This window comes from Mus caroli, chromosome 14, assembly GCF_900094665.2.
Source record: "Mus caroli chromosome 14, CAROLI_EIJ_v1.1, whole genome shotgun sequence".
Classification (NCBI taxonomy): Eukaryota; Metazoa; Chordata; class Mammalia; order Rodentia; family Muridae; genus Mus; species Mus caroli.
Window position 1 is genome coordinate 51,870,905 of NC_034583.1, and position 27,973 is coordinate 51,898,877.

Sequence of the window (27,973 nt, forward strand, 5' to 3'; positions counted from 1 at the left end):
ACCCTGGCTGTGAACGCCTGCTGTGTGCTGGTTGTTTGTGAGGGTGAGGAGCCAGCTGTTACCATGGAGGCCCTTGTAAAGCTAGGCTAGAGGGAGCACTGAATTTGAGGTCAGCCTGGGCTACAGGGTGAAGCTCTAACCTAGGGCTGATGGGTCCCTTCCATAGGCTGCTGTGAGGTTGGCCCAGGCTGACTGGTTCCTCCACACAGGCTGCTGTGAAGGTAAGCAAGGTATCACAGGTGTTTAGCACACCTGACTTCCTGTGTCTCTCGGAGGCTTGCTTGCCTATGACGATGCCAGGTGACTAAACTGCTGTGCTTGGGGAATTGCAGATGGGCTAGCGAGACGGGAGAAACGGTTGACCAATAGGTCTGGATATGGTTAGGAAGGGCCTGCCTTGGAGCTGTGGACTTGGACCTTGCCCTGTAGGCATTGAGGGGCTAGGGAGAGTATGAGCAGGTGTAGCAGGGGGGCCCCTTGAAGTCAGGGTTGACTGGCCCAGTCTTGGAGAGGAGCTCTAGCCTTCCTGAGTCTATTCCACAGGTCACGAGGTCGGTCATGCAGGCATTTAGGGGAGAAGGGTGTGGACTGCAGAGTCCCTGAACGTGTCTGTGTGCCGTGAGTCATTGTGAGTGTTTCTGGGGCAGAGGATCAGTGGTGCTCAAGGCCACGTGGGCAGCACTTAGCCTTTGGATGCCACCCATTAAACAAGCCACAAATTTCATGGCATGGGAAGCAAAAGGAAGGACTTCTTTGGCACTACAAGGACCCTGTTGATACAACAGAGTCGCCCCCCCCCCCCACACACACACACACTCAGAGCAATAGAGACGTCCTGCAGGGAGACAGTAAGTTTGGGCCAGTTTTCAGCTTGAGTGAATGACTCCAGGGGCTTCTGCTGCTGCTGCCTCTGTGCCGTTCAGTGGAGGTGCAGGAGACCCTGGCACAGTTTAGGTACCTGGCAAGTCCTAAGGTGTTGCTTCTGGGAGGTTTTGATGGCTTAGACATTATGTCACGCAGCCATTCCTATAACCAGGAAGTTGATGTTACATCTACAGAAGTGTAGCTGGGTGTGTATGAATCTCTGGGTTCAATCCCCTGCACCCATAAACCAAGCCTGGAGATACATGCCTGTCATTCCACCACATGGCAGGTGATCTGTTGCTACGTAGTGAGTTCGAGACCAGCCTGGACTATATAAGACTCCATAAAAAGGAAGGAAGGCAGGCAGGCAGGCAGGTTGGCTGGCTGGTGAGAATGCTCAATAGGTGTAGACGTATGTCATGAAGCCTGACATCTTGGGTTCTAACCCCCAGAACCCTCATGGTGGAAGGAGAGAACCAATTTCCACTACTCCTGACCTCTAATCTGGCCATAGCACTCATGTACATAACACATGTATGAACAATAAACAAACAAACAAATAAATAAAATCCATGTTTCAAAAAAAGGGGGGGATGTAGTGATTTCAGAAAATCACTTCAAGATGAAGGGCTGTTCCCTTCCCCACACTTCCCCCAGGCCTCTATGCTTGCAGCCCAGAAGGGGCACCTGCTGGTTGCCTCTGGATCTCTGTGCGGCTGTAGTTCATTGCCTTAGCCACTGACCAACACAGCTACTGTAGGTTTGCTGTTAGGGTTTCTTTTCTTTTTTATTTTGTTTTTCAGCCAGGGCTTCACCAGGTAGCCTGAGCTAGAACTTGATATGTAGATCAGGTTAGCCTCGAACTTACAGAGATCCACCAGGCTTTGCCTTCCTAGTGCAGGGAATAAAGGCATGTGCCACCATGCCAGGCTGTGCTTTTTAGTGAACATTTGGCGATTCTTGTAAATCTGTGGGCTAAGAGAGCAATCATGTGATACCAACGTTTTTCGATGGCAGATTGTCCTCAGTGTTGACATGTGTCATAGCAGGTTTCATGTTTTAGTTCTTTATTCCTTTTTATCTAAATAGTAGATAGATCAAATCTTGTTTATGCATTTGTGGTCACACTCTAGTGAGGCAGAAGTAAGAGGATGTCGGTAATGTATTCAAATTTGCAATTAAAACAAGCAAAAGTATTGGACTTTTGGAGAGATGCAGAACCAGCAGGGACTTGGAAGAGATGTACTCTGCAATGGCCGCTTCAGGGATGGAGGCGTGCGGAGTCTCACCATCTGCCGCGGCAGGATGGCGACCCAGCAGGCTATTGATGCATCTCAGTGTAAGTTTGAAGGCCTGAGAACTTAACAGAGATGTGAAAGCTGCTGTCAGTCCTGGGTTGATGAGCCAAAGCCACATCAGATATGAGATTAATAGCCCTACTCAATGAGGAGTACGGCATCCCTGGGCTCTCTGTGGAATAGATGGAGTTGGCCTATATCTAGTCATGGTGAGGATGGATCTTTTTACCAGACCCATTGACTTCCGTGCTGACTGGAAACATCCTCACAGAAACACCCAGAAACAATGCTTTATTGACTACCGGCCCCCACCCCCAGCCCAATCAAAAGGACATAGACTGTTAGGCATCACAGATAAGTTGTTCCTGCTCTGCCCTGTCTCATTGCTCATCATGCCTTCCAAAGTATTAAAATCTCATGGTTCTTTCCTCCCAGTTCTGAGCATTGAGCCCAGGCCTCTGAGAATGCTAAGCAAGCCCTTTCACTGCACTCCACCCACAGGCAGGCTCCCTCAGGTTGTTGTGCTCTGTCTCAGGAGAAAGCCCCTCTGCGTAACTCAGGCCGGCCACAAACTCAGTCCTCCTGCCCCAGCTTGCTGCGAGCCGGGATGACTGCTATACACTATCACGTCTACCTTGGATGCGGTTTCTTTTTTTTAAAAGGGAGTTTGATGTGTACCACAGCATGCTTGTGGTGCTCAGAGAACAGCTTGTGGGGAACGGAACCTGGCCGTGCATGCCTGTAACCCCAGCGCCCCAGGCTGAGGCATGAAGACGGCCATACATTTGAGGACAGCCTGGTGTATACATGAAGACTCTGCTCTTCGGTTTCTATCCCAAACCCACCCCACCCCCCACCCCCAAAGAAGGAAAAGGGGAGAAAACAAGAAAAGGGTTGTTTGCAGAAACACGATTAGACATTCAGACTTTGAGTCCTTGTGAAGTGGCCCCTTATTTGTATAGTGGAGTCATTTTCCAACTCAGTCTTTTCAAAAGTTGTTTCCATCCGCTCTGAGCAGCTCGTTCCCCGCTACTCCACACAAAGGCTATCTTTTTAATGGTGGTAGTTTTCCTAGCGTTCTCATGGACTCCTAGGGTCTGACAGGATGGACCTCCAAGAACTTAGCAACACTTCTGGGCGTGATGACACAGGCAAGAGGTGCGTGGGAAGCCAGCCTGGGCTATATAGTGCCAGGCCAGCCTGAGCTACACATGAGACCTTGTCTCAGGGGAGAAAAAAAATAAAAAGCCTTTTAAGATTCTCTTTAAAAGCTGAAATCTGAAGAAAAGTACACGTGTTTGTCAGGGCTCCTCTGGCTTATATCTAGGCCAATGTGCGTCTGCTGAAATGTCATCAAAGAGGATTTGCCTCTTGAAAAGTCCAGGGGCAAGGCCTGTGGTGAGCACCTGTAGTCTCCGAACTTGGGAAGACAAGGCAGGAGGATCATTTGAGTCCATGTGTCCTAGGCTAAGTGCAAAGCACAGGGGGGACCTTATTTCTTAAAACAAACAAACAAACAAACAGTAGGGGAGAAGAATCAAAATCACAGCTGCTTCAGAGCAGAGCCTCATTCCCACCTCTTAGCATTTCCTGGACACTTGCTTACCAAGTAAATGTTTTAATTTGGTGCGTGGAAGCAGTGTAATAATCATAGCGAGATGACAAGCTGTGTCCATAGTCTTTCATTATCTGTTTCATTTTGTGGGACAGGGTCCTTGAACTCCTGATCCTCCTGACACCACACACTCCTTTTTGGAGGGAGAAGGGGAGAATATTCGCTATGCTGCTGAGGCTGGCCGCAAGCTCTTGATTCAGCCTCTGGACTAACAGGGACCACTTTTGACTACTCCAGGCCCAGAGCACTAGACCCAGCTGAGGAAGTAGTTAATTATTCATCCTTGGATTTTTTTTTTTAATTAAGATACTTCTTTACTTTGCAGGCAAACGGACGGAATTAAAAGGTATTTTTAATCATTGAATGGAGTTACTATTTTTTCTTGCCAATCTGGGGGATAGAATTAAAGGCCAATCAAAAGCCATGATCCTTCCCCAGTGTATCCTATTAATGTTAAGAGTAGCAGTAATAAACTTTCTGGTACCTATTATTCATAAACTGTTAACCATTCTTTTTTTCTTTTATTGGGTATTTTATTTATTTACATTTCAAATATTATCCCCTTACTGTTAACCATCCTACATTTATGAGAAACTGATATTTGAATGCTTTGTCTAACTCATGCAAGATCCTCTGCAGTGAATATATAAGATAATCATGTTAATGTGAACCATCGTCGTAGTATTTTGACAGCTCCTTTAATATGGGGCTAGAAAGTCATAATAAAATTTTACTGAAATCCTAAAATGAGAAAAGTCAATTTCTGTATTCTTTTCTAAGGGAAATTCTATCTGCTGGCTAAGAAATGTTCTAGCCTATATATATATATATATATTTTTTTTTTTTTTTTTTGGTTTTTCGAGACAGGGTTTCTCTGTGTAGCCCTGGCTGTCCTGGAACTCACTTTGTAGNTTGTAGACCAGGCTGGCCTCGAGCTCAGAAATCTGCCTGCCTCTGCCTCCCGAGTGCTGGGATTAAAGGCGTGCGCCACCACGCCCGGCTTAGCATGTATATTTTTGTGGCCAATTTTTTTCTTTCTAAGCGTTTCCTGTGATAAGATCAGAGTGGAGATTCCTTTCTGGCTGGCAGGGTGACAGATGTCCATCTGCCTAAGTCTGCTGTGGTTATCAGACAATATCAGGCAGTTTATTAAGTTTTTTGTTTGTTTGTTTTTGAGAGAGAGAGAGAGAGAGAGAGAGAGAGAGAGAGAGAGAGTAAGTAATTCTGAGTAGCCCAGGTCGGCCTTGTCCTCGCCACTTTCCTGTCTCTACCTGGTGGGTCATGAGTCCTACTTATGTCTCTGCCCTTGCTTTGAACTCTGAAAAACTGTCATTCCTCTGGGATGTTTAGAGTTCTTATTTAATATCCTAGGACATATATGTAAAACTCCCACAAATGCACACCAATGCATGTTGCTCAGGCTGGCTTCAAACATCTTGTTGATCGTGACAGCAGTTACCATCCCATGAGTCTGGAAGCCTCAAGTTCAAAGTCAGTGTGTCAGAATCCAGGCTCTGCAAGGCTGTACTTTCTCCAGCTTCTGGTAGAAGTGACATCTGTCAAACCTTGTTCACGTGTCACTCCTTGTCTGGGAATAGAACTCAGTTGTTAGAACACTGATTACACTGCCTGTGTAATCCCCCAGATTGGGAAGTGGAAGCAGAAATATCAAAGTTCAAGATCACCCTCAGCTAAGGTCAAGACCCTGCGTCCAGGTAGATAAATCAACACCAGTCTCTATTCCATCCACGAATAGCTTGCTTCCTTTGTGTTTATACCCACCTTTTCCTTAGCGTATAAAGTCAGCCATTGGTTTAGAACCCACGCAATCCAGGGTGAGCCCATTAGAAAGCGATCACTCTGCAAAACACACTGGCAGACGCTCAGAGTGGTTAGGAGTCCATCTGTCTGGGGGCAGTTGCCAGCTAACCCTGTGCGCACTTACTGCTCCTGAAGAGATGCTACCATACCAGGTTCTTTTAAGCATTTATTTTTAATCTCCAGTTAATAATTCGTAAAAATGCCTTTCACAGAAACGTTTCAAGGAAGCAGTTTATATTAGTTTGTAGAAGTCTTTCATTTTTGGAGCTGGAAAAAAAGAGATCCTATATAGGAAGAAAATACTGTTCACTGACCAGGAAAGCCACTTTACAAGAGTTCAGAAAAGCAAGAGTTAAAAGGGCAGTCCCCAGAGCGCAAGGTCTGTTTACAAAGGTTTATGACTTGGGTGTGACTTAGTGGTTCAAGCTTCAGGGACTTGGAGACACCTGAGTTGAGCCTGCTGGACTGGACCAGGCAGAGCTCTGCATCGCTGCTTCGTAGGGCCCTGACCACAGCTTTTAAGAGAACTGAACAACTCTGGAACTCATGGATGTGGTCAACTGCCTGTTCTTCCAGTGTGTTTGTGGGCCGCCCCTGCCCATGGCTAAATCTCAGGTAGGTTCTCTTGCTGGAGTATATGTTTAAAGTTCTAAGAACGGGCCTCTTAATCTATAGTCTTTGCAGTGAACCTGGACAGTATTTTAGAAGCACAAAAACTTTGCTGAAAAAAAAAAGATGTAGTTTAGAATGAGCAGAGAGAGTCCTTGCCTGGCTTGCCTGGGTCCGTCCGTAGCCAGGTCCCCATTGGCTTTGGAAGGGACCTGTCTTTTTGACTGAGGAGCAGCATTTGAATGTGAGCTCCAACTCAGGCTTCTCTGCCGAGTCGCCTAAAATGAGTGTTTCAACTTCACTTGATGTTTTATGATTAGATTTTGAGATCCCTAAGCCATGTTGGTGCCCTTTAGAGGGTACCGCCTCTGGCATCTTCAGGGGAACTGCAAACACTGAAGTCTGGTTACGGTGGATTTTACTCTTGCTGCCTGTATTCAGACAGTGAGTGGCTGGCACAGAGGCCCAGCAGAAACACATGCAGGGCTGCTTTGCCTGTGCCTACCTTGCCCAGCCCTGGTCACTTCCTGGTATATTTCTTATTTTTGGCATCAGTAAGAAAATACAAGCAGCATGTTGCATAAGCACAAAGCAGCTTCTAGCCAATAAAAAAAAAGTGGGTGAGGTCTTTTTTTTTGTTTTTCTTTTTTAAATGTTTGTGAGTAGTTAGACCACCCTATGCCTCTGGTTTTGTTCTGCGCACTTCTATTTTTTCTAGCAAGTTGTCTCTGCTCCATTTTAAGTGACTTTATATAAATAGATTTATGCTTACTGTGTATCTGAGTTGCCTATGTCATTCAAGTTAGTAATTTGCTTCAGTCCCCCATAATAATCCGATTTTCATAAATTATAATAACTTTATGATCTTTCTCTTTTTCCCATGGTGATGTTAGGTAGGATAGAAACATATATATTGCCTCCTGAGTGTGCGCAGTTCACAGAAGAATTCCTCTGGTGGGTGGTGAGGATCTGAAATAGGAGGGAAGGAAGTTGAGTGGGAATGAGTCTTTTACAAGGAATAGGCCGGTAGGAGAGTAACCCAGGAAAACCAGGGTTCTTTCCCCCTCCCCAGCAGTCAGTGTAAGAAAACAGGACTGGGAGGGGGCCTGAGGACCATGGGACTTATCGGGGAGACTATTGCAGCCAGGTCAGAACGAAGAGGCTGATTAGAGTGTCTCTGCATTCCAGTATAGCGAAACGTTCTCGAACAAGCCAGTGGCATAATTAATAACACGAGACTTCTGTTATAGTTTAAAGCTTAGGCCTTTTGCTTGGACAGTCTCCCAGCTACCTCAGCTAACTTACCCTGACTGTCTAGCCTATAGACTGCCATGTGGCTAGCTCTATCCCGTTCTCTGCTCTGCTCCAATACACATCTGTTCTTTTCCATGGCAGCTGTTGAGTCTCCCACTTCTTTCTTTGCCCTGCATCCTTCTCTCTCTGGAAGTTCTGCCCTCTACTTCCTGCCCAAGCTTTTGGCTGTCAGCTCTTTGTTATATCCAGTCAGTAGCGAGGCAACCTCTGCTATGTTATAGATACATTACATCACCTGTTCTAGGTAGATAAGGAAGGCCAAGCACTTGCATATAGAAAACCTGGTGACAGGCCACAGGAATGGCAATATCAGAATCCTGCCAGCACTTTTGAACATACACTGGAGCGCCTTCACGCAGAGCAAGGAAAGGTCACTCCTAGCATTCTAGCTGCTGTGTTAGCACAGGCTTAGTTGGCTGATGAGCTGTATTTATTTATGGGGTTTAGAATTTTAATTTAATACACGTATGCTATATCTGTTTTTCTTTTGAGTTTTGAGTCTCACTGTGTGACTCAGACCGGCCTTAAACTCTGCTATAATCTTAGTGAACACCCAAACATGCCAGACTGGAAATTAAAAAAGCCTTCTTTTTAGGACTCTGTTGTTACTGGCATGAAGTTTCTCTTCCTGGGCCTCCACCATTTAACTTCCTTCTGGCCCAGACTCTCTCCTGGACAGATAGGGCCAGACTGCCTCGGATTACTGTGTCATCCTTTGGCCACCTGCCTTTGACAGCCACCCACACTGCCTGCTCTGCTGCCATCTCTGGCTTCCTGTGTAGGCTTTTTCTGCCTACTCAGCGTATCCCAGCATCCTCCCCCAACCTGTGGCTTCATACCCTGTTTGACTTGTGTTTTTAAAAACATGAATAGAGACAAGCCAGATGGTAGCACTTGCCTGTAATCTCAGCACTTGGAGGTCTGGGGCAGGAAGATTGCCTCAAGACAGACAAACAGACACACACACAGACAGACACACACTATTGGGCTGGGAACTTGAAGTTCAGGCTTGGCTCAGAGTAGCTGTTGTGCCTGATGCTGACAACTACTGCCAGTCTCTGGACCAGCCCAGTCCTTCCTGCGTTCAGATTTTGGGATCTGTGAAGTAGATGGGTACCTATTTTCCAGGCAGGGCAAGCCCTGAGGATGCTCTGTGACTGGCTATCTTTGTAGAGTGATGACTGAGTTTACCTGGTAAGGCCTATCCTGCCTATCTTCCTAACAGGCATTTCAGTCACTTGCCTGAGGTTATTCATCCAACCCCTGGCCCTCACAGGGATGGATATGGAAGTCTGCCCAATTCCAAACTGCATGTTTTCCTGATTGCTTTTGAGACGGTATATGAGCCTGGGTGGGCCTTGTGGCCCACAACTGCTTACACAGGGATGACAGGGAATAGGTTAGAGTTCAGAGCCAGTCTGGGATCCATAGCAAAATTCTGGCCTCCTTCTTCCCACTAAAGATGGAAAACTTATTTGAAGAATTAGAAGTGGTGGGAGTCTAGCTTGGTGGTAACACTTGGTGGAGTGCTTGCTCAGCACACAGAAGGCGTTAGCTTTGATTCCGAGATCTCTATCAAAAAAGTGTTGCCTCTTTTAGAGTCACAGAATCCACTGTCCTCTTGTTTCTGTCTCCCAAGCACTGAGATTGCTGCATGGACCATCGTGCTCAGCTGAGGGTCATAGAATCTGGGATTGTGTAATTTATCCAGTCTGAGAGCCAAGGTTAGCCTTGACTTGTCCAAGCCTACACAGTGCTTGTAGTCTGATAGTTCAGGAACCCTACCTAGCTCAGGCTACTCCCATCAGACTGTGGCTGTGGTGGTGGTGGTGGTGAGGGTGTCCTCAAATGTTGAGCCTCTCAGCCCTGGATATAATCTCATTGTACCTTCTAAGTGTCACTAGCGTCCACACTGAAAGAAGATGTAGATCTTGTTACACATTTAACTTATTATATGGTCACTTCTGGCTGCTGTGGCTAACCTCCTGCTCTGAAGCATATTTGGGGAACGCCCACCTTAGTCGTATATTCATTTTTATTATTGTAGACCTGCTGGCATTCTTAACGTCTCACTGTAACTCGTCTTGGTTCCCCAAAGATCTCTGAAACTGCAGAGTTAAATTCAGTCTGGAGTAAAGTTCGGCTCATTTAATCCACGGTTGGTTGTGTCCTCGCTGTCTGTAGCTCTGCAGAGTGGGAGGGGACAGCAGGCATCTGCTCCGTTGTCACACCTGCCTGGATCTCTGAGCTCACTCCGCCTATTCATTTGTAAAGGTCACGGTGACTGAGGATGACTGGCCACAGGGCTCAGCCCTGGAGGAGGAGCAGAATGAGGCACCCCGAATCTCCAGGAGGAGGTGGGGCTCGGGGCGCCGCACCCGGCCACGACCACTGTCTGACTATGGCCAGCTGGCCGGCAGAAGCTTGTCCATTCCTGAAGATGCCATTGCTGCAGACCCTTCAGATGAGGACCACGTGGACAGGATGCACCCAGCAAGTGTGACTACCACCAGCCAGGATCCATGCGCCCCCTCAGGCTCTTGCAGGGGAGGCCGGAGAAGGCGACCTATATCTGTGATTGGAGGGGTCAGCTTCTATGGCAACACCCAGGTAGAGGATGTGGAGAACCTCTTGGTCCAAGTAAGAGCTGGTTTCTTCAACCATGGCCAGCAGAGACGCTCAGCTCCCTGCCTCTGTCCTCCCTGCAGACTAAACTGGACACTGCTTTTCCTTCTGGAGGGGGACATACCTCCTCACCCCTTTTCTTCCTGACTTTGAAACCTGCTTGGATCCACACTAACAGTCCGCTCTCTCATCATCTGCTTTCTCTTCTCCTTTCCTGGACCTCAGCTCACAGCACAGACTTGCCATTAGTCTGAAAAGCCCGAGACCTGAGCCGCCGGGGGACCGTAGCCTGGCTTTATCTGGTTTACTTCCTGAGGGGAATGATTTTCGAAAGGCTTAAGTGGTCCGTTGTTAGAATGCAAACATAGGAACAAAGTAAAGATGAAAGAGAAGGGACTGGGGGTGGGGGGTTGGTGAGGTGGATGTAGCTCAGTGATAGCATTTGTTTTCATGCAGGAAGACCTGTGTTCCTTCCATCCATCCCCCAAAACAAAGCAGAGGACCATGATAGGAGAAGTAATTTCTCTGTCTTCTAAAATCACGTCTGTCCCCAGTGATTAATCACCAACCATTCCTAGAACGGACTCAGACTTGGAACATCCTGGGCGAGCTCTCCACCATAAAGCAACACCACCTTTCCTTGTTCTGCTTTTGGGATACAGGTTTGACCATCAACACCATTGGCCCCCAGCACATCTGGCAAGGATTTCTTAAGTGCCTCGGGAGCACTTTAAGGTTATGGAATATTCATGGAAAGGCTCTATCTTGGTGAAAGTCAAACTTCTTTGCTTATCTGTGCCAGCTAACACATGAGCATACTCATACGGTCACGGAATAGTTTATATAATAACTTATATGCTCAGTTTCATATTGAAAACCTGCGAGGTGCTTTCTTAAATTACCTGTAAAACTCTCTGGGGCGGGGGGTGGGGGGAGAAATTCTATATTGGGCTTGGGCTGTGTGTTAAAGTTTTTCCTGCCAAGCTCAGCACAATGTCCTGCTTGTAGCAAACACTCAAAAACCCTCGCTTAAGTCAGTTGAGTTGAATTCTTCAAGTAAAGTTATAAGGCCAGTGTGGTGGCACACAGCTGTGACCCCCAGCTCTTGGGAGAGGGAAGGGGGGGGGATGAGGAATTCAAGTTTGTTCAGCCAAGGGAGATTATTGTGGGTTATGAGACCATGCCTCAGAGACAAGCAAGAGACACAAGCAAAACTGAAGTTAAAGATATGACAAGGTCTTTAAGATCCTTTTGTTTTCAGGTGCTCCACTTGTTGGGAAATATTTCTAACTAAACTAAAGCAAACTGTAATGTATCTAAATGCAAGACACAGTTGAGGGAGGGATAGTCAGAGATACTTAGAACACACTTTGTTTCGGATCGTCAAAATAGTATTGTGCCCCAGACATGGTGCTTGCGCCTATAATTCTAGAATTCAGGATGCTGAGGCAGAGAACTTGTGGGATTGAGGCCAGCCTGGTCTACAAAGTGAGACCCTAGTATACACCCTAAAAAGCACAGGAGGGGAGACAGCTCATTAGTAGGGGAGACAGTTCTTATTCCTCTTATAGAACACCCAAGTGAGGCAGCTCACATCCACTTTTAACTGCAGTACAAGGGGATCAGACACCCTCTTTGGGCCTCTGCAGGTACCCACTCATATGTCTGTCTGTCTCTGTCTCTCTCTCTCTCCCTCTCTCTCATGCACCCACACTATGTAAAATAAAAAACAATTTTAGTGAATTATTTATTTTTAACTTTATGAGCATTGGTGTTTTGCTTGCATGTATGCCAGTGTGAGGGTGTCAGATCCCCTGGGACTGGAGTTACAAATAGTTGTGAGCTGCCATGTAGGTGCTAGGAATTAAATCCAGGTCCTCTGGTAGAACAGCTAGCACTCTTAATCCTGAGCCATCTCTCCAGCCTCCTAAATAAGTTCTTTTTAAATAAAAGCCGTCACTGGAGATCTGTGACCATGCCTGTGTGCTGTGGTCCTGCCCTTGGATCCTCGGATGCTGCTGTGGTCACCGTGCTTTCCTAACTGTCGCTCACAGCTCTGCTGCTGCCTCAGCCTTCCTCTCCCTCAGAGGCCTCTCTTTCTCTCCCTGTTCCTCACTGGCATGTCTCTCACAAGTAGGAAGAAGTGTGACAGAGCCAGCTTTGAAGCTGCCTGTTGGAACTTTAGAACAGCCTATTGCTACAGAGCTTGGTGCAGCATACAGCTGCTGGCGGGGGTTTGAAGAAGACACTCCACATCTGCCAGTGGCTTCGGGGCGAGAACACAGAACTGTTTTGTGGCTCGCAGGAGCTGAGACTTCCTGGCACCTTCTCACAGCTTCTCACTTCCTTTCACAGCCAGCAGCCAGGCCTCCTGTGCCTGCACACCAAGTTCCACCCTACAAGGCTGTGTCTGCCCGCCTCCGGCCCTTCACCTTCTCTCAGAGCACTCCCATCGGGCTGGACCGAGTGGGGCGGCGACGGCAGATGAAAACATCCAATGGTGAGTCTTGGGGCTTCCTGGAATCTTTTGTCTGGGACCAGGGAGCCTGAGGCACCAAGGGATTCTGCACTTTTCCCATCTTGTGGCCAGGGCAGTGTGGAAGTTATTATCTGGGTTACTCAGGATTTCAAACTCCTGTCAAGTCTGCATGTCTCTTGAGTTGCTGCAGAGCCATGCCAGTGTAAATGATGACCAGGCTAGAGACCTAAAGTTCTGGTGTGGAGGGTATTTTTTGTTTGTTGTTGTTTTGAGGATGCAGGGATGGGGAGCTGAACCTTGCCTGGCTTCTGCCAGCCTCAGGGCTCCCTGGCTGGCCTGTGCAGCCTGTCTCCACCTGCACACTCTATGGTATTCACCCTGCTGCACATGTGCCTTCTTTTGTAAGGACATCAGTCTCAAGTGGGCCCCCTCCCCACCCCAAGGCTCTCATCCTAACTTGCCACCTGCAAAGACCGTGTTTCCATCTAGGTCACAATTAGGGGTCTGAAGCAAGGATGCCACCATCATTTGGGGGTTCAGGTCAATCAAAAGTGCTCTAGCGAATTGTCCCAATGTCTATCATGCCTGCATGTGCTCAGATACCAGCAAGGATCAGAAAAGCATGGAAAACACTAGGTTATGAGGGATGGGGAGGGTCTCTCCTCAGCCTCCACATACAGCCAAGAAGCCTGTCTCATGGTCTATGTGACTTTTTTTTTTAATTTATAAAGAAAAACAGAGACAAACCTCTTAGGGTTCTTTGTTTGAAAACAGTAAAACTAACTGACTGGTTTAAGAAAAAGGATGTTGGGGTGCATTCATTTGGTGGGGTGCTGGCCCAGCACTCACAAAGCCCTGAGCTCAGGCCCTAATGTAAATGGCGCAGAGTGGAACATGCCGGGAGTCTCAGCACTTGGGAGATGGAAGCAGGAAAACCAGAAGTTCAGAGTCCTCAGTTACATTGTGAGTGTGGGGCTAACTTGGGCTACGTGAGACTCTGAATTGAAAGGAAAAAGAAAAGATGGCGTGGTGGTACACGCCTTTAACCCCAGCACTTAGACAGATCTTTGAGTTTATGGCCGGTCTGATCTATAGAGCTAGTTCTAGAACAGCCAGGGCTATACAGAAAAGCCTTATCTAGAAAAACCAGAGAGGGAGAGAAGGAGAGGGAGAAAAAAAGGGGGGGGATGAATTAGGAAGGTATTGGGTGCTCCCATATAAAACATTGATGATAATACGATAGCTCCTGTAGTCACAGAAGGTTGGGCATGGTACCACCAGGAGAAGGGGAAAGGCTAGCCTGCCCTACTCTCCGGTTATACTTGCAAGAGTCAGGATCCCAGGATGGAATCTCCAGCCGCTTGAGCCCAGTGGCCTGTTTGTGGTGTAGGTGGTGGGACAGGGTCAGGGTCTGGGAGTCCGTTTGTGGGCTCCACATCTGTACAGGGGTTTAGTCCCCTGCCATCAGTGTTAGTACAGGAGAAGGGTAGGTCTCGCTCCCTATAGCACCCAGAGGTGACAGAGCTTCTCCATCCCTTAAAGCTCTGTGAGAGGGGGATGATTAGCAGGGAACTGTTTGTTAGAACAGGGGCATCGTCAGGAGAAGACAGAAAGGTGGGGTGCGCTCACGGCCAAACCATGTCCCTCCACACTGCTATACCTATACCATCTACAGAGTTAATCCACTGGAAATAGTGAGAAGCGTTATATCTTCAATGAATATGCCCAGGCTCCTCTCCGTTGAGCATGAACCCAGGGTCTCACATGCTCCGTGTTCCAGCTCCACCCTTTTCATGACCTACACACTAGACTTGAGCAAGTGTGCACATGCTGTTTACACTGTACAAGTTTTGCGAGTCATCTAGAGATGATTGCGAGTATTCGGGAGAATGTATATGTTATGTGCTAAGGCTACAGTAAAGGGGCTTGAGTATCCACAGAGGAGCTTGTTATCCAAAGGACCCTCGGATACAGAGGGGTACTGTACACTCCAGCATTTGAATGGCTTCCTGGTAGGATTCCCTAAGTCACTAGTGCTCGCAAGAAAACGAGGAGGGGCGGGGGACAACAGGAAGGGGCAGGAGTGACCCTGAGTAGTCACCAGAACCTGGGTGATGAGGGAGAGTGAGTGAGGTCCCCTGGAGCAGCAGCAGATGTTCCACCGAAGTTAACAAGGAGATCAGAGTGACTGCGCTCAGGAGACATGGACAGAAGAGGGCACTGTGGTCAGAGGTAGTGGCTAAATGGAAGGCATCTCATTCCTGAGGACCAGGGCTTCTGAGTACGATGTGGACCCATTGCCAATTGGAAAATGGCAGGTTCAGGTTTGTGTTCCAATTAAAAACAATAACGACAGAGTTGGACGTAATAGGACACCCCTTTAATCCCCTAGGAAGGCAGAGGCAGGTAGATCAGAGCTTGGGGACACCCTGGTGTACAGAGCAAGTTCCAGGACAACACAGAGAAATCCTGTCTTGAAAAACAAAAGGAAAGCAAAACCTCTTTGTGTGTGTGTGTGTGTGTGTGTGTGTGTGTGTGTGTGTGTTGAGCGTCTGTGGGCACAAATATGTCATAGGGTGTCTAGGGCGGTGGGTCCTGATTTGTGCTTTGGAAGGGAAGAATGGCCTATGTATGAGGTGATCTGTAATCTCAGGAGGCCAAGTTAGCCAAATTAGCTTGGGCCTCACTGATTTCCAGGTTCGACTGAAAATCCTAAAGATGAATAAAAAAGATTAAAATCAGAGAGAACGAAGGAACAAAGCACATATAGTATCTTGGAGTAAGGCAAAAAAAGAGAAGATGGATATGAGGCTGCTCTATGAGTCCTACCAAGTATCCTCAATATCAGTGACCACACAGGCCACCCACAATTCCCACGGGTGTTCATTTCCCTGAAGCAAGAGGAGCTCGAAATGACTAGCTCTGGCTTAGTCTGACTCTGTGGCTAGAACTGGGATGTACCAGGGAAGGACTTCTCTTGGAGATGAAATTCCGTTTTGCCAGAGCCCTGCTTCTGGGAGGAAAATGTTTTGCAAGTGCGCTGTGAAGTAAGAGAGTAGCTGCTTCTATGTTTACCCATGGTTTCCAGCTGTGGCTTAGCATCCCTCGGTGACATGAGTCACAGGTTCACAGGATGTGCCCCTGCAGGGTATCATGGCAGCACCAGGGTGTGTCCCCAGGTTTCCTAGGCAATTGAGTTACATTGAGATGCTGTTAGATGTGACCCAGTCACTGGGAAGTTCTAGGTGGCATCTAGGAGATGCCATGGCTGTCCAGAGAAGGGGCATGAATAATCTCTGTCCAGCACAAGTGGCTTTTTCAGGGAGGACAAATCATTGCCCACTTCTTTTATAAAAATGTCCATTGTAATAAGCTTGCCACAAGTAGCTATCTGGTTCCTACAGAGAACCGTATCATTAACCCTGGTGAGGGCAGGCCCTGTGGTCTAGCTCAGACTGGGCATCCTTTCTGCAGCCATGGCCTGGTGGGTGTTTTGTTTCATTCTGAGTCCACTGAGCCATGCATCAAGATAAGTAGAGAAGATGAGCCTATGTGTGCACCGTGAGCATCATGCCCATGTGGCTATTAAACAGCATCTTTTGAGTTTCACTTTGTAAGCTTTCAGGGTCTTCTGATATGTCATTCATACCCTTGGCCCCACACCAAGGCATAGTCACCTTCTGCTCTCCCCTCCTTCCTCTAGCTATCCAGTCAGGCCATCGGCTCTCCAGCATGCATGCTTGCAAGCTCACTCTCTCTAAAGAATTAAAAAGCAAATCTTCCACTGAGAGTGACTCTGTCCTGGGTGGAGGTAAATGAGAGAAGCCTGTCAGCAGCAAAAGGACTTAGAGTTTCTGTGTAAAGATGACCTGCTCCTTCTTGATGCAGGAGTCTGGGTTTCCCTGTCACAATGGCTGATGCACAGATTTTCTGCTTCATTAGTCAAATGATCTCTTAAGGTTAGGGACCCCAAGATCAGGGAGGCATAACCAGAGACTTCATGGGTCAGGTCATGACCTTCCTGCCCAACACAGCAACTACCCACTATCCCCTAACAGGTGCTTGCTTCACTTGCATAGCCTTTTGGGTCTCCATGGCAACTAAAGCATCTCTGGTTTAAATGCCTAATGGTCCATAGCTTCTAGAAGCTGCCAACATGCTCACTTGCTGACTTGTGGCTCCTGTTAGACCATTTCCTACCTCTCTGCCTACTTAGAGAACCTTTCTTTCTAGATGCGAAGATGTTATATTAGTTACTTTTATGATGCAATGATCAAATAAGCAATGTATGGAAGTTTTGTTATGGCTTACTGTTCTAGAGGGATAAGAGTCCAGCCTGAGAGATGTGGGAGATTGGGGGTTGGGGGCAAGCGTGGGAGCAAGCAGCATCCATGGCAGCAGGAGCAGGAAGCTGACAGCTCAGATCTTCAAACACAAAGTAGAGCGAATTGGAACTGGGGCAAGGCGTTAACTAAGGCCTTGCCCATGCTGTACTTCCTCGAACAAGGCTACACCACCTTCTCAAATAGTATGACCAACTGGGCACCAAGTTCTTCAAGAACATGAGCCTATGAGTGAACACTGTCCGTTCTAATTATTCCACTACCTGGCCCCTATAGACTCACAATCATATCAAATGCAAAATGCATATGGCCCCATAGTCCTTTAGCCTAAGCACTGTTTAAAAGTCCAAGTTCAAAGTCTCTTTTGGGAGTCAAGGGTTTTGGGTTTTTTGTTGTTGTTGTTTTGTTTTTTGTTTTTTTCAAGACAGGGATTCTCTGGGTAGCATTGGTTGTCCTGGAACTTATCCTGTAGACCATACAGAGATCCAGCTGCCCCTGCCTCCAAGTGTTGGGGGGTTAAAGGTATGTGCCATCACCACTTGGCTTCAAGGTAATCTCTTAACTGTGACCTTACACACACACACACACACACACACTCACACACACACAAGCAAAGTAGATAGTTTCGACAGATAGTGGCACAGAAGGTATATTCTGTGCTGGTTAGTTTTGCCAGCTTGACACAAACCTAGACATAGCTGGGAAGAGGAATTGAGAAAATGCCTCCGTAAGATTCACCTGCAGGCAAGTCTGTAAGGTATTTTCTTGGTTAGTGCTGACTTATAGAAGAGTCACTGTAGGCAATGCTGTCCCTGGGCAGGTCCTAGATGGTATAAGGAAGCAGGCTGAGCAAACTCTAAGGAACAAGCCAGTAAGCAGCACCCTCCATGGCCTCTGCCAGTTCCTTCTTCCAGGTTCCTTCCTTGACTTCTCTGGATGATGGGCTAAAAACTATAAGATGAAATAAACTGTTTCCTCCTCAAGTTGCTTTTGGTTATGATGTTTTATCACGGCAATAGAAACCCTAATGAAGGCAAATGTCCGTTCCAGGAGGAAGGATTTGGGGGATAGAGGGAAATCCTGGACTGCTTAGGATGACCTAGTGCTTTCACTTTGCTGTCTGTGGCATGCTGTTGGGCAGAATCCTCTCCCTTGCGTGCAGCTCTCCTTGGGTGATGGATGTCTCACACTCTGGTATGGACAACATCTGGAGGTCTCCACAGCAACCTAGGCTTCACCATCCCAGCGTCACACAGTGGCCTCTCACAGCCTCCCTCCCTCAGTTACTTCACGCAGGGACTCCCTGCCACACACAGCCTGGCTTCAGTGGTTCTCTGAAGCTGGGGAGGAAGACTCTGTGACCCTCTTCACACTTGCATTCCCCACTCCTCAAAATCCAGCACTGTGTGGCCAGCACCTTCAGGTTCCTGTCAGCTTGGGATAGAGCCTGGTTCCCTCAAGCCACATTTGCAGATGCTTTGCAATAAATTGCAATAAATTGGAACAGGAAAAAACGGTTTAGGTCTTTCTCTTTCTCTTGTTGGTAGCTTTCAGACTGTGCTGTCTTGCCTTGAGGGCACAGTTCCCTGCATCCCAGTGAGGAGCCTGAGGGCTCTCCTGGGTGGAGCTAATCTCCGTAAGAATCCCAGTCTCTCCTAGCTTGAGCCAAGCTCACAACCTTAAACTTAACCAGTGTTTCCCTCTTCAGACTTCATTTGGTGTATTTCTGTCACGCTTGCTCCTTCTTCATGGTAGGCTGCACATGCATTAGTAGTACTAACCACGCCACAGATTCTATGTTATGTCGTCTTGAAATTTTCTCCAGCAAATAAATTAGTCCATTACTTTTAGATTTACCCTCAGGCAAATTCTTAGGACAAGAGTAGAAGGCAGCCATGTTTGTTGTTCATATTGATGAAAAGCCTCTAGTTCAGTTGCTGTTAAAGTTCTTGCTGCTCTCTGAGACCACGTGACTGAGCTTCTATATCCTCTTTGATCTCAGCACTCCTATGAGGACAGACCACCAACCTCTGCCTGCTGCATCCAAAGCTTTTCTAGTCCAAAGTCTTCTCCTTTCTTACCCTACATCCTCAAGTCAACATGCTCAGGCTCTCTAGAATCCTCCCATTCTTGATATCAAGTTCTGTTTTAGTTACTCTTCTGTTGCTGGGATAAAATACCATGACCAACAGCAACTTACAGAAGAAAGCTTTTTATTTTGGCTATAGTTCAATCATAGCAGAAAGAGGAGGGGCAATGACAGCAAGAACTTCTATAGCAATTGGGCCTTCAATAGCATGACAGAGAGTGTGAACAGAAACTGTAGAAAGGCTGTGAACTCTCAAAGTTCACCTCCCGGTGATGTACTTCCTCCAGCAAGGCTGCACCACCTCTCTAAACAGTACCCGCCTTCGGGGGACCAAGTGTTCATAGATCTGAGACCATTGGGAACACCACAGAGGTGTTTGGCATGCAAACCAGCAACGTTCTCAGCTTTCCGAGCCTATGGATTGAATACAGGCACTACCCCAGTAGATGCAACTGGTTTAATCAAAGTTGCACTCATTAATAGTGTGAACATTGATATCAGCAAACCTGAATCAGCAGACCACTTAATTAAAGAGATCTTTTTGAGGCTAGACATGACAGCAGACACCTATAATCCAGCACTGAAGAGGCTGAGGCAGGAGAATAGTAAATTCAATGCCAGCCTGAGCTACATAGTGAGACCTGTCCAAAGAAGCCCAAAACAAATTTTAAAAAGATTGGGGCTGAAGAGATGGCTCAAAGGTTAAGAGCACTCATTGCCGTTCTAGAGGATATGAATTCAATCCCCAGCACCATACGATGGCTCACAAGTGTCTATAACTCCTGCCCTGGGGGATCCAAGGCTTCCACAGGCTCTGCAGAGACAAGGTGCAGAGACACATGGACTTATGTCAGCTCTTGGGGGAGGGCTGGGCCATCTAAATGCCTTCTAAGAAACAGTTAGAGGTTAACATCTAGGTATGGCTTCTCTTATGGAAGAGTTGGAGAGAGAAGGCAACGGAGTGTGATGGGCAACAGATAATGAGGAAGCTTGCTTACAGTCCTGTGTGAAATGTGTGAATGTCTCTCCCTCCCTCCCTCCCTCCCCTCTGAGAGTGTGTGTGTGTGTGTGTATGTGTACAAGAGCTCAAGAATCATTCTTTATTCAGCAATCTTCTACCTTGTTTTCATTTGTTGGTTTCTGAGACCGTTTACTAAGTAGTGCAAGCTTGCTGACCAGCCAGCCCCAGGGACTCACCTGTGTCCACCTCTCTCGGTCCCGAGCTTACAGCCATGCAGCTCTGGGAATTTTTTTTAATTATTATATCTAAGTACACTGTAGCTGTCTTCAGACACACCAGAAGAGCATCAGATCTCATTACGAATGGTTGTGAGCCACCATGTGGTTGCTGGGAATTGAACTCAGGACCTCTGGAAGAGCAGTCAGTGCTCTTAACCACTGAGCCATCTCTCCAGCCCCCCATTAATGTTAATACAAAAAAGTTGTTAATCATGTTAATACTATTAGGTGACGAAGACCCTCAACAGAGAACTGTCTTTTTACTGTATTTAGAAAAGNGTTGTGAGCCACCATGTGGTTGCTGGGAATTGAACTCAGGACCTCTGGAAGAGCAGTCAGTGCTCTTAACCACTGAGCCATCTCTCCAGCCCCTGGGAATTCTTTACATGGGTTCTGAGAGTCTGACTCAGGTCCCAAGGCTTCCCAGTTAAGAACTTTACTGACTGAGATGCCCCCCAGAAGCTCCTAGTTTAAGTCATTGTGTATATGTGTGTGTATGTATGTGTGTGTGTGTATATATATGTATATATAAATAAATACTTTTTCCATAAAGTTAAATAAAAGATTTGTTTTTATATACTCCGGAAAAGTTGATGAGAAACAGTTGAGATCAAATTTAAGAAATACTCTCCTCTGTGGATGCTTAAATCTCCTCCTCCCTGGTTGAGTGTCAGAATCTGCAGAAGAAGAGGTAGCCATGCGCAGCGGTAGAGCAGATACTTAGGGTGTGCGAGGCTTCATCCCAGTCACCAAGGAAAAGAGAAAACAGTATCTGTCTCTGGCTGCAGTTTTCTCAAGATCTAGAGATGTGAATGTTATTATTCCACTTTTCTCTTTCCTGTGTTGCTGTTGTTGAACGTGGTTTTGTTTGAACCTAAGCTGATCTCAACCTCGAGACCCTTCTGTTTCTGCCTCTCAAGGGCTGGGATTGTAACTGTGCATGACTACACCCAGCTAACTCACTTTCATTCTTCCTTTCTTTTTCTTTCAAGAGACATCTGTGCAGAGCGGGAGAGATGGCTTAGGGGTTTAGAGCACTGGTTGCTCTTCCAGAGGTCCTGAGTTCAATTCCCAGCAACCACATGGTGGCCCACAACCATCTATAATGAGATCTGGTGCCTTTTTCTGGCATGCAGGCATAACACTGTGTACATAAATAAGTCTTAGAAGAAAGAAAGACGCATCTGTGCTTTCTTAGTGAAAAGGTCTCTTTTCTCAAGTTTGCCATAGTGTGCTGTGCTATCTGGATAGATAACAGACTGCGTGTGAAGGAAAGCCATGTGAGCAGTCCTGAGAACCGCCTTCAGTAACTTGGGTGTGGTGTTGGTGATAACTGAGGAAGGCCGATAATCACTGTGGCACTTACCAGTGTCTTTATAAAAGTCCATTGGTAAAACGTTGTGGGCAGCTGGGTGTGGTAGTGCAAGCCTGCAATTGAACATTCAGGAGGCTAAGGTATGAGTTTAAGGAATTTAAGGCTGGTGTGAGCCAAAGAGTTACGCTATCTAAGTTCCAGGCCTTGAGCGTGCTACTTAGGCAGTGCTCTGTCATGGACCGACATTCCCAACCCTTTAATTAATTAATTTTCACTTTGAGTGTCTCCCTAAGTTTTCTAGTGTAGAAATCCCAGTCCCATGCTCCCAGAATTAAGACTCAACATATATTTACAAATTCCGTGGGCTGGTGAGATGGCTCAGTGGGTAAGAGCACCCGACTGCTCTTCCGAAGGTCCGGAGTTCAAATCCCAGCAACCACATGGTGGCTCACAACCATCCATAATGAGATCTGGCGCCCTCTTCTGGAGTGTCTGAAGACAGCGACAGTGTACTTACATATAATAAATAAATTAAATTAAATAAAAAAACAAAAAACAAAAAACCAAATACCGTGGCCATATAGCTAGGCTCTACTCTGACTAGATAGAACTAGAGATAATCCATTTACTTTAACCTACATTCTGGATGTGGATGCTTACCTGTGCTCAGTACCATGCGTCCATCTCATCACATCTTCCTGGTGAATCTCCCCACCCTGGCTCTCTCTATCCCAGAATCCTTTCTCTCTCCTGGATGTCCCACCTCCATTTCCTGCCTAAGCCATGGGCCGTAGGCATTTTAAATTGACAGGTGATGCATTCATACAATACACAAGATATTCTCTCTCTATCCTAGGCTAGCCTTGAACTCACTGTGTATCCTGGACAGGCTTTAAATTTAACATCATCTTGCCTCAGAGTCCTAATTGCTAAGATATAGCCATGTGCTACAATGCCTCGCCTTCACAGTCCTCCTACTTCTCTCTCTCTGTCTCTCTCTCTGTCCTCTCTCTCTCTCTCTCTCTCTCTCTCTCTCTCTCTCTCTCTCTCTCNCACACACACACACACACACACACACACACACACACACACACACATTCATACACATATAAACATGTATATAATATACAGCTCACACACATGAAATCAATCTAGGCTGAGCATGGCAGGCCACCCTTGTGATCTCAGCACTTCGAAGACTGAGGTGGAAGACTGAGGGTTGAGAATTTAAAGCCAGACTGTGCTACACATCCCTTCCCTTATTTAAAATATATCTTCTTCTTAATTATGTGTATATGGGAGAGGGTTACATGTGAGTGCTGTGCCTGAGGAGGTAGGGGGATTTTCCTGACTTACAGGCATTTGTGAGCTACTGGTGTGGGTGCTGAGAACCTGACTCCCATCTTCTGAAAGAGCATTCCGAGCTTTTAACCGCTGGACCATCAGCTCAGCCATGCTATGGTTTTAAAAAGTGCCTTAGTGTAATCCAGCGGGACACTTGCTTAAAACGTGGGTTCTGTTCCCAGATCACTCTAATTAAGTAAGTCAGTAAAGCTTCAGTCAGTCAGTACAGTGTGTTAAGGCACTACTTGTTAGTAATAACAAGAAGTAACAAGAAGACAGTGATGAGCTTGGTTAGCTACAATAACAACTAGAGAAAAACATCTCTCCTGGAGGTGAGTACAACTTTTGTCCGTTTTCTCTCTTGTCTGCGTGGTTGCCAGGGATTGAACTTGGTTGTCAGGCTGGACGGCAAGTGTGTTTACCTGCTGAGATAGGCCTCTCTGTGTAGCCCAGGCCTCCTCAAACTATATAGCTCAGATTGGCCTCCGATTGACAACAATCCTCCTGCTTTAACATCCCATCCCAATTGATGGAATTACAGGAGTGAGCCACACACCCACTGTGAATTGACTTTTTATGGCTTTATAAAATCCTTCTAACATACTTGAATAATAATTGGTCATTACTTAATTACATTTGTGTATGTGTGTGTGTGTCTACCATCACTCCAAGTTAAGAAAGAACATCAAATCAACTTTGTCTAGATTCCTAGTGTACCACTCTGGACCCGTCAGTCTTCTTCAGAAGACCACGCATTTCTAACAATGTTGTCACCACCATCCAAATAGAAGCAACTGAAATTTCAGTCGTCCCCTGCCACAACCCCTGCCCAGGTTCCAAACCAGGGCCTTGCCTATCCCATGGCTGTACCACTGAGCCATGTCCAGCCTTTCAACTCCAGTGCTTCCAAGGCAACTCTCCGGCCTTTGGGAACCGTTTTCAAAAACATGCTGCTTTTCGTACAGTTGATGCAGCGGTTTCCCCACTATAATAACCTATGTGGGAAAACTTGCCAGGAGCGTTTGCCAGGGCCAAGAGGATGGTCAGAAGAGGTAGCTGGGAGGTCCCGTGCCATCTTTCTGAGGGCCCTGTGGATGGGTCAAAGTGGTCCTGGGCGTGGCTTCTGGCCAGCAGCTTGAGTCTGGCTTGGAGCTCCTCCCAAACTGCAGGGAGCAGAAATCTTGGGGTGGGGTGCTCAGCAGGGGTGCGTAGGCTTAGAGCCACCCAACTAGTGGACACTCTGAAAACACTAGCTTCCCTTTGGGGGTTCTGCTGTTGCCTCCCTTGTCCCGCCTCTCCCTGGGCCCTGGGCCCCGCCCCCCGCCCACCTGGCCCTACCCCCACATAGCTGCCAAGCATCTGCCCAGCGCCTCCCTTGTTTGCATCATCTGCTAAACATTTACTTCTCAGATTAAAGCCTGGTGTGTCTAAGTAAGAAAATGTACCAGGTACTTCCCAGAGTTTAAGCGCCAATAGTTTCAAAATTCCATCGAATAAACACAGGGACACTCCCAGACTTCCTCATTTGACCCATACACCTAACTCAGAAGCATAAAGATTTACGAACATATTTACTTTCTTCTCCCTAACTAGGAGCTGGTATCAGTTGTAAGAACACCTTCTCTCGTATTAGCTCAGTGTTTGGGTTGTTTGTTGTGTTTTTTGAGGTGGGGTCTCACTGTGCTACCCTGGCACAGCTTGGTGCCTGGCACTGGTTTCGGATTTCTATGATTAATTGGTAGACTTGGAACTTTTAGGAGCTGCTGTCTGACTGTCTGTGAAGGCCTTTCTGTTGTCATCTCTGAAAGTGCCCTGGCTGTTCTAAGACTGTCTGGGTTGAACTGACTTATTCTATTTTGTGGTATAACGGTCTTCTGCTTCCTGTAGCTGGGGAGGAACACCAAGCCATACTCAAGGGGCCTGGGATAGAGATCAGGGATAGGCCCCAGCCTTTAGTTTTGTTTGTTTCTCCATCTGTCTTACTTGGATGCCATTTTCTTTCTTTCTCTTTTGTTTTGTTTGTTTATAAGTTAGACTTTAAATGTGCTGTGGCTTTAAAAAAACTTCTTTTAAAAAAATGGGGGGATGGTGATACACACCTGTAGCCTAGCAATTGGGAACTAGAACCAGGAAGATGAGGGATTCGAGGGTATCCTTGGCTACAGAGCCTGAGACTACATCAGGCAATGTATGACCCTGCCCCAAGTACATATAGGGAAGATACATCATATACATCTATGACATTATCAAAGAATAATCAAATATTAACAGAATGAATAAAAGCAGGCATGATTGCTTATATCTGTAATCTCAGCACTTGGGAGACTATAACTGTAATCACCACTCGAGGCAGGAAGATTGTAATGGGTTCAAATGGATCTGGGCTACAGAGTGAGTTTCAGGCTAATTCCAGTGACAGTATAGGACTCTGGAGGTGGGGGGAGCCTGGGAAGATGGCTAAGTGGGTAAAGTGCTTGCTGAGGAAATAAATATGAGGATCTGAATTTCAAATTCCTAGAATCACTGTAACATTTGGGGGTGGTGTCACACACACACACACACACCTCTTACCCCAGTGCTCCTATGGGAAGATAGGAAATGGAACAGGAGAGACCCCGAAAGCTTATGGGTCAGTTGTCCTGGCCTCCATGGAGGAAAAACAAGAGAACCTGTCACTAAACCAGGTGTAAGGCTGGAAGTGACACCCAGAGTTTCCTCTGACCTCTGTCCACATTGGTACTTTGTCATGTACAGTGTGTGTGTGTGTGTGTGTGTGTNTGTGTGTGTGTGTGTGTGTGAGTGTGTGTGTGTGTGAGTGTGTGTGTGTGTGTGTGTGTGTGTGTGTGTGTGAAAGACAGACAGACAGACAGACGGAGACACACACACACACAGAGACAGACAGACAGACAGACAGATTTTTAAATTCTGTCCCTACTATAAATGAGATCCTTTGTCATAGGTAGTGCTTTTTGTGTCTATGTGATAAAAAACAAAACCAAAAGTATTCGGGGAGTGGGGGGGGGGGTGCTGGTAATTGGATGCCATGGTCCTGAGCAGAAATTAGAGTGTTTTGGTTAGGTGTTTTAAGAAGATGGGTGGGTCAGGAAAAGCGGGTGGATCTGGGAGGAGTTGGAGAGGGAGTGTGATCAAACCCGTGTGTAAGAGTCTCCAAGAGCTACTATAAAAATGAGAAGACGAGGGAGAAAATCGGGTGTCTGTACTTGAGTGGCCGCACCAGTGTCTCTGGATTCACTGCTGTGCTAAGACGCAGGAACTCCAAGTCATAACTGACCCATCATGGTGTGGATTGGGCAAGGAGGCTGTGCACAGGAAGAGCTCTGTCCTTTGTCACCGGTGTTGATGAAGGTGAACAGCTGCACCTTGACTGTTCGCAGCTGAGCCACTTATGATGCAAGTCTGTGGGTCAGTGTCTGTGACTTGCTCCTGGAAGGTGGAAGGTTAGGCATCCCAAATTGTTCCTGGTGGGAAGAGCTGAGTTTAAATAGCCCTGAGGCTTTGTCAGGGGGAGGCGCTTAAAGGCAAGGTAAACCTGAGATTCAGGTACCAGAGGAGGGAGGGACTGGGCAGCCTGGAACTGCTCTGGGTTGGAGCTGGAGTGAGGCAGTCGGATTTGCATCTCTGCTGTCCTTGGGCTAGGTTGTGGAGTGGGAAGTGTTCCCTAATTAGGTTGCCTTATAGCTCAAAAGTAGGAAAGATGGCAGTAGTACTGCCGGGAGTGAAGAGCGGGAAGTCTAGCAAATTGCCTGGATGCTGTTGGCAAGGGAGGAGTCCATGATGACAGTGATGCCAGGGTGACAGGGAACAGGTTCCCAGCCCTGTGGGCGGAACTGGGGCCCTCAGCTCCATCTTTATTAGGCCCCAGATCACAAGGCTGTGGAGGGAGAGAGGGACCCGGGCTAAAGGTAAGGATTTTCTGGACTGGGTTTGGGGGTGAGGGAGGGGACAGGAAAAGACAGTCACAAAGATAGAAAATAGTTGGGATAAGTAGATCTCTAGGAGCTTGGAGGAGCTCCTTGGTGCAAAGGAGATTGAGCCCCAGTCCCCAGTGGCTTGTGCCTGTAGTTTCCAGGTACTCAAAAGGCTGAGGTGGGAAGATTGCTGGAACCCAGGCATTGACACACCTCAGGGAAACTGCATTTCAAGAAAAAGGTCGTCTACAAAGTGAGTTCCAGGACAGCCAGGGCTATACAGAGAAACCCTGTCTTGAAAAAAAAAACAAAAAAAAACAAAAAAAAAAGAAAGAAAGAAAGAAAAGAAAAAGAAAAAAGTCAAATGCTGACAAACTGGCCAGAATAAAAAAACTGCAGGTGCCTCAGGGTCCAGAGCAGCTTGGTGGCCTGGGTAAAAAGAACCTTTGGGTTCTGCAGGAGAGCAGGACACTGCAGCCAGGGAGGGGTCAGGATGTTGCCATTGCACTAGTTGATATGATTTGCTGAACCCATGTGATGGTCTCCTCATCTTATAGCTGAAAATACCCTATAAGTGCCAAGAATCCATTTGTAATGATTAAAGAAACTTCTAACCCGTGGGACCGCATCTGAGAGCTCATTAATGTGAACGTGCTGATGTTCACCCATGCTAAATGGTTTTGGTGCAAGTAACAGCATGTGCATGAGTCCCCGAGGAGAGCTGACCCGGGATGCCCACGGTCCTAGCTTCCCTCCTCAGCACCACCAAATAGTGAGAGGCATGCCTTGACTTAGGGTTATGTATGATGTAATCTCCTGATACCCTGAGACATCATCTTCCTGGTCTGTATTTCCATAAGATGTTTATATATTGATTGGCCATTTGGCAGACATGTCCACTTGAGATTTTTGCCTAGTTTTCATTTTGTCCGTGTGATATTTTTTGTTGTTGAATTGTGTGAATTTAGAAAATAATATACTCTGGGTATTAATGCAGCTCCCCGTCTTCCCCTAAAATGATGGGATTTACTCAGAGGAACTTGTTCCTTGTGTCATGTTTTTATTTGATTTTTCAGTTAAATAAATTAA

At 46.9% G+C, this 27,973-nt stretch overlaps 1 protein-coding gene across 9 annotated transcripts in view; it reads left to right on the forward strand.

The window, feature by feature from the left end:
- Spata13 (spermatogenesis associated 13) overlaps positions 1–27,973 on the forward strand; it is a 130,591-nt gene that overhangs the window by 62,006 nt on the left and 40,612 nt on the right. For 7 of the 9 annotated variants that reach the window (XM_021182580.1, XM_029469026.1, XM_021182583.2 and 4 more), the window contains 2 exons: positions 9,796–10,161; positions 12,502–12,646. In XM_021182580.1, coding sequence (XP_021038239.1) covers positions 9,796–10,161; positions 12,502–12,646 — 511 coding nt within the window. The remainder of the gene's footprint in view (positions 1–9,795; positions 10,162–12,501; positions 12,647–27,973) is intronic. The other 2 variants (XM_021182581.2, XM_029469028.1) reach the window with 2 other exon arrangements.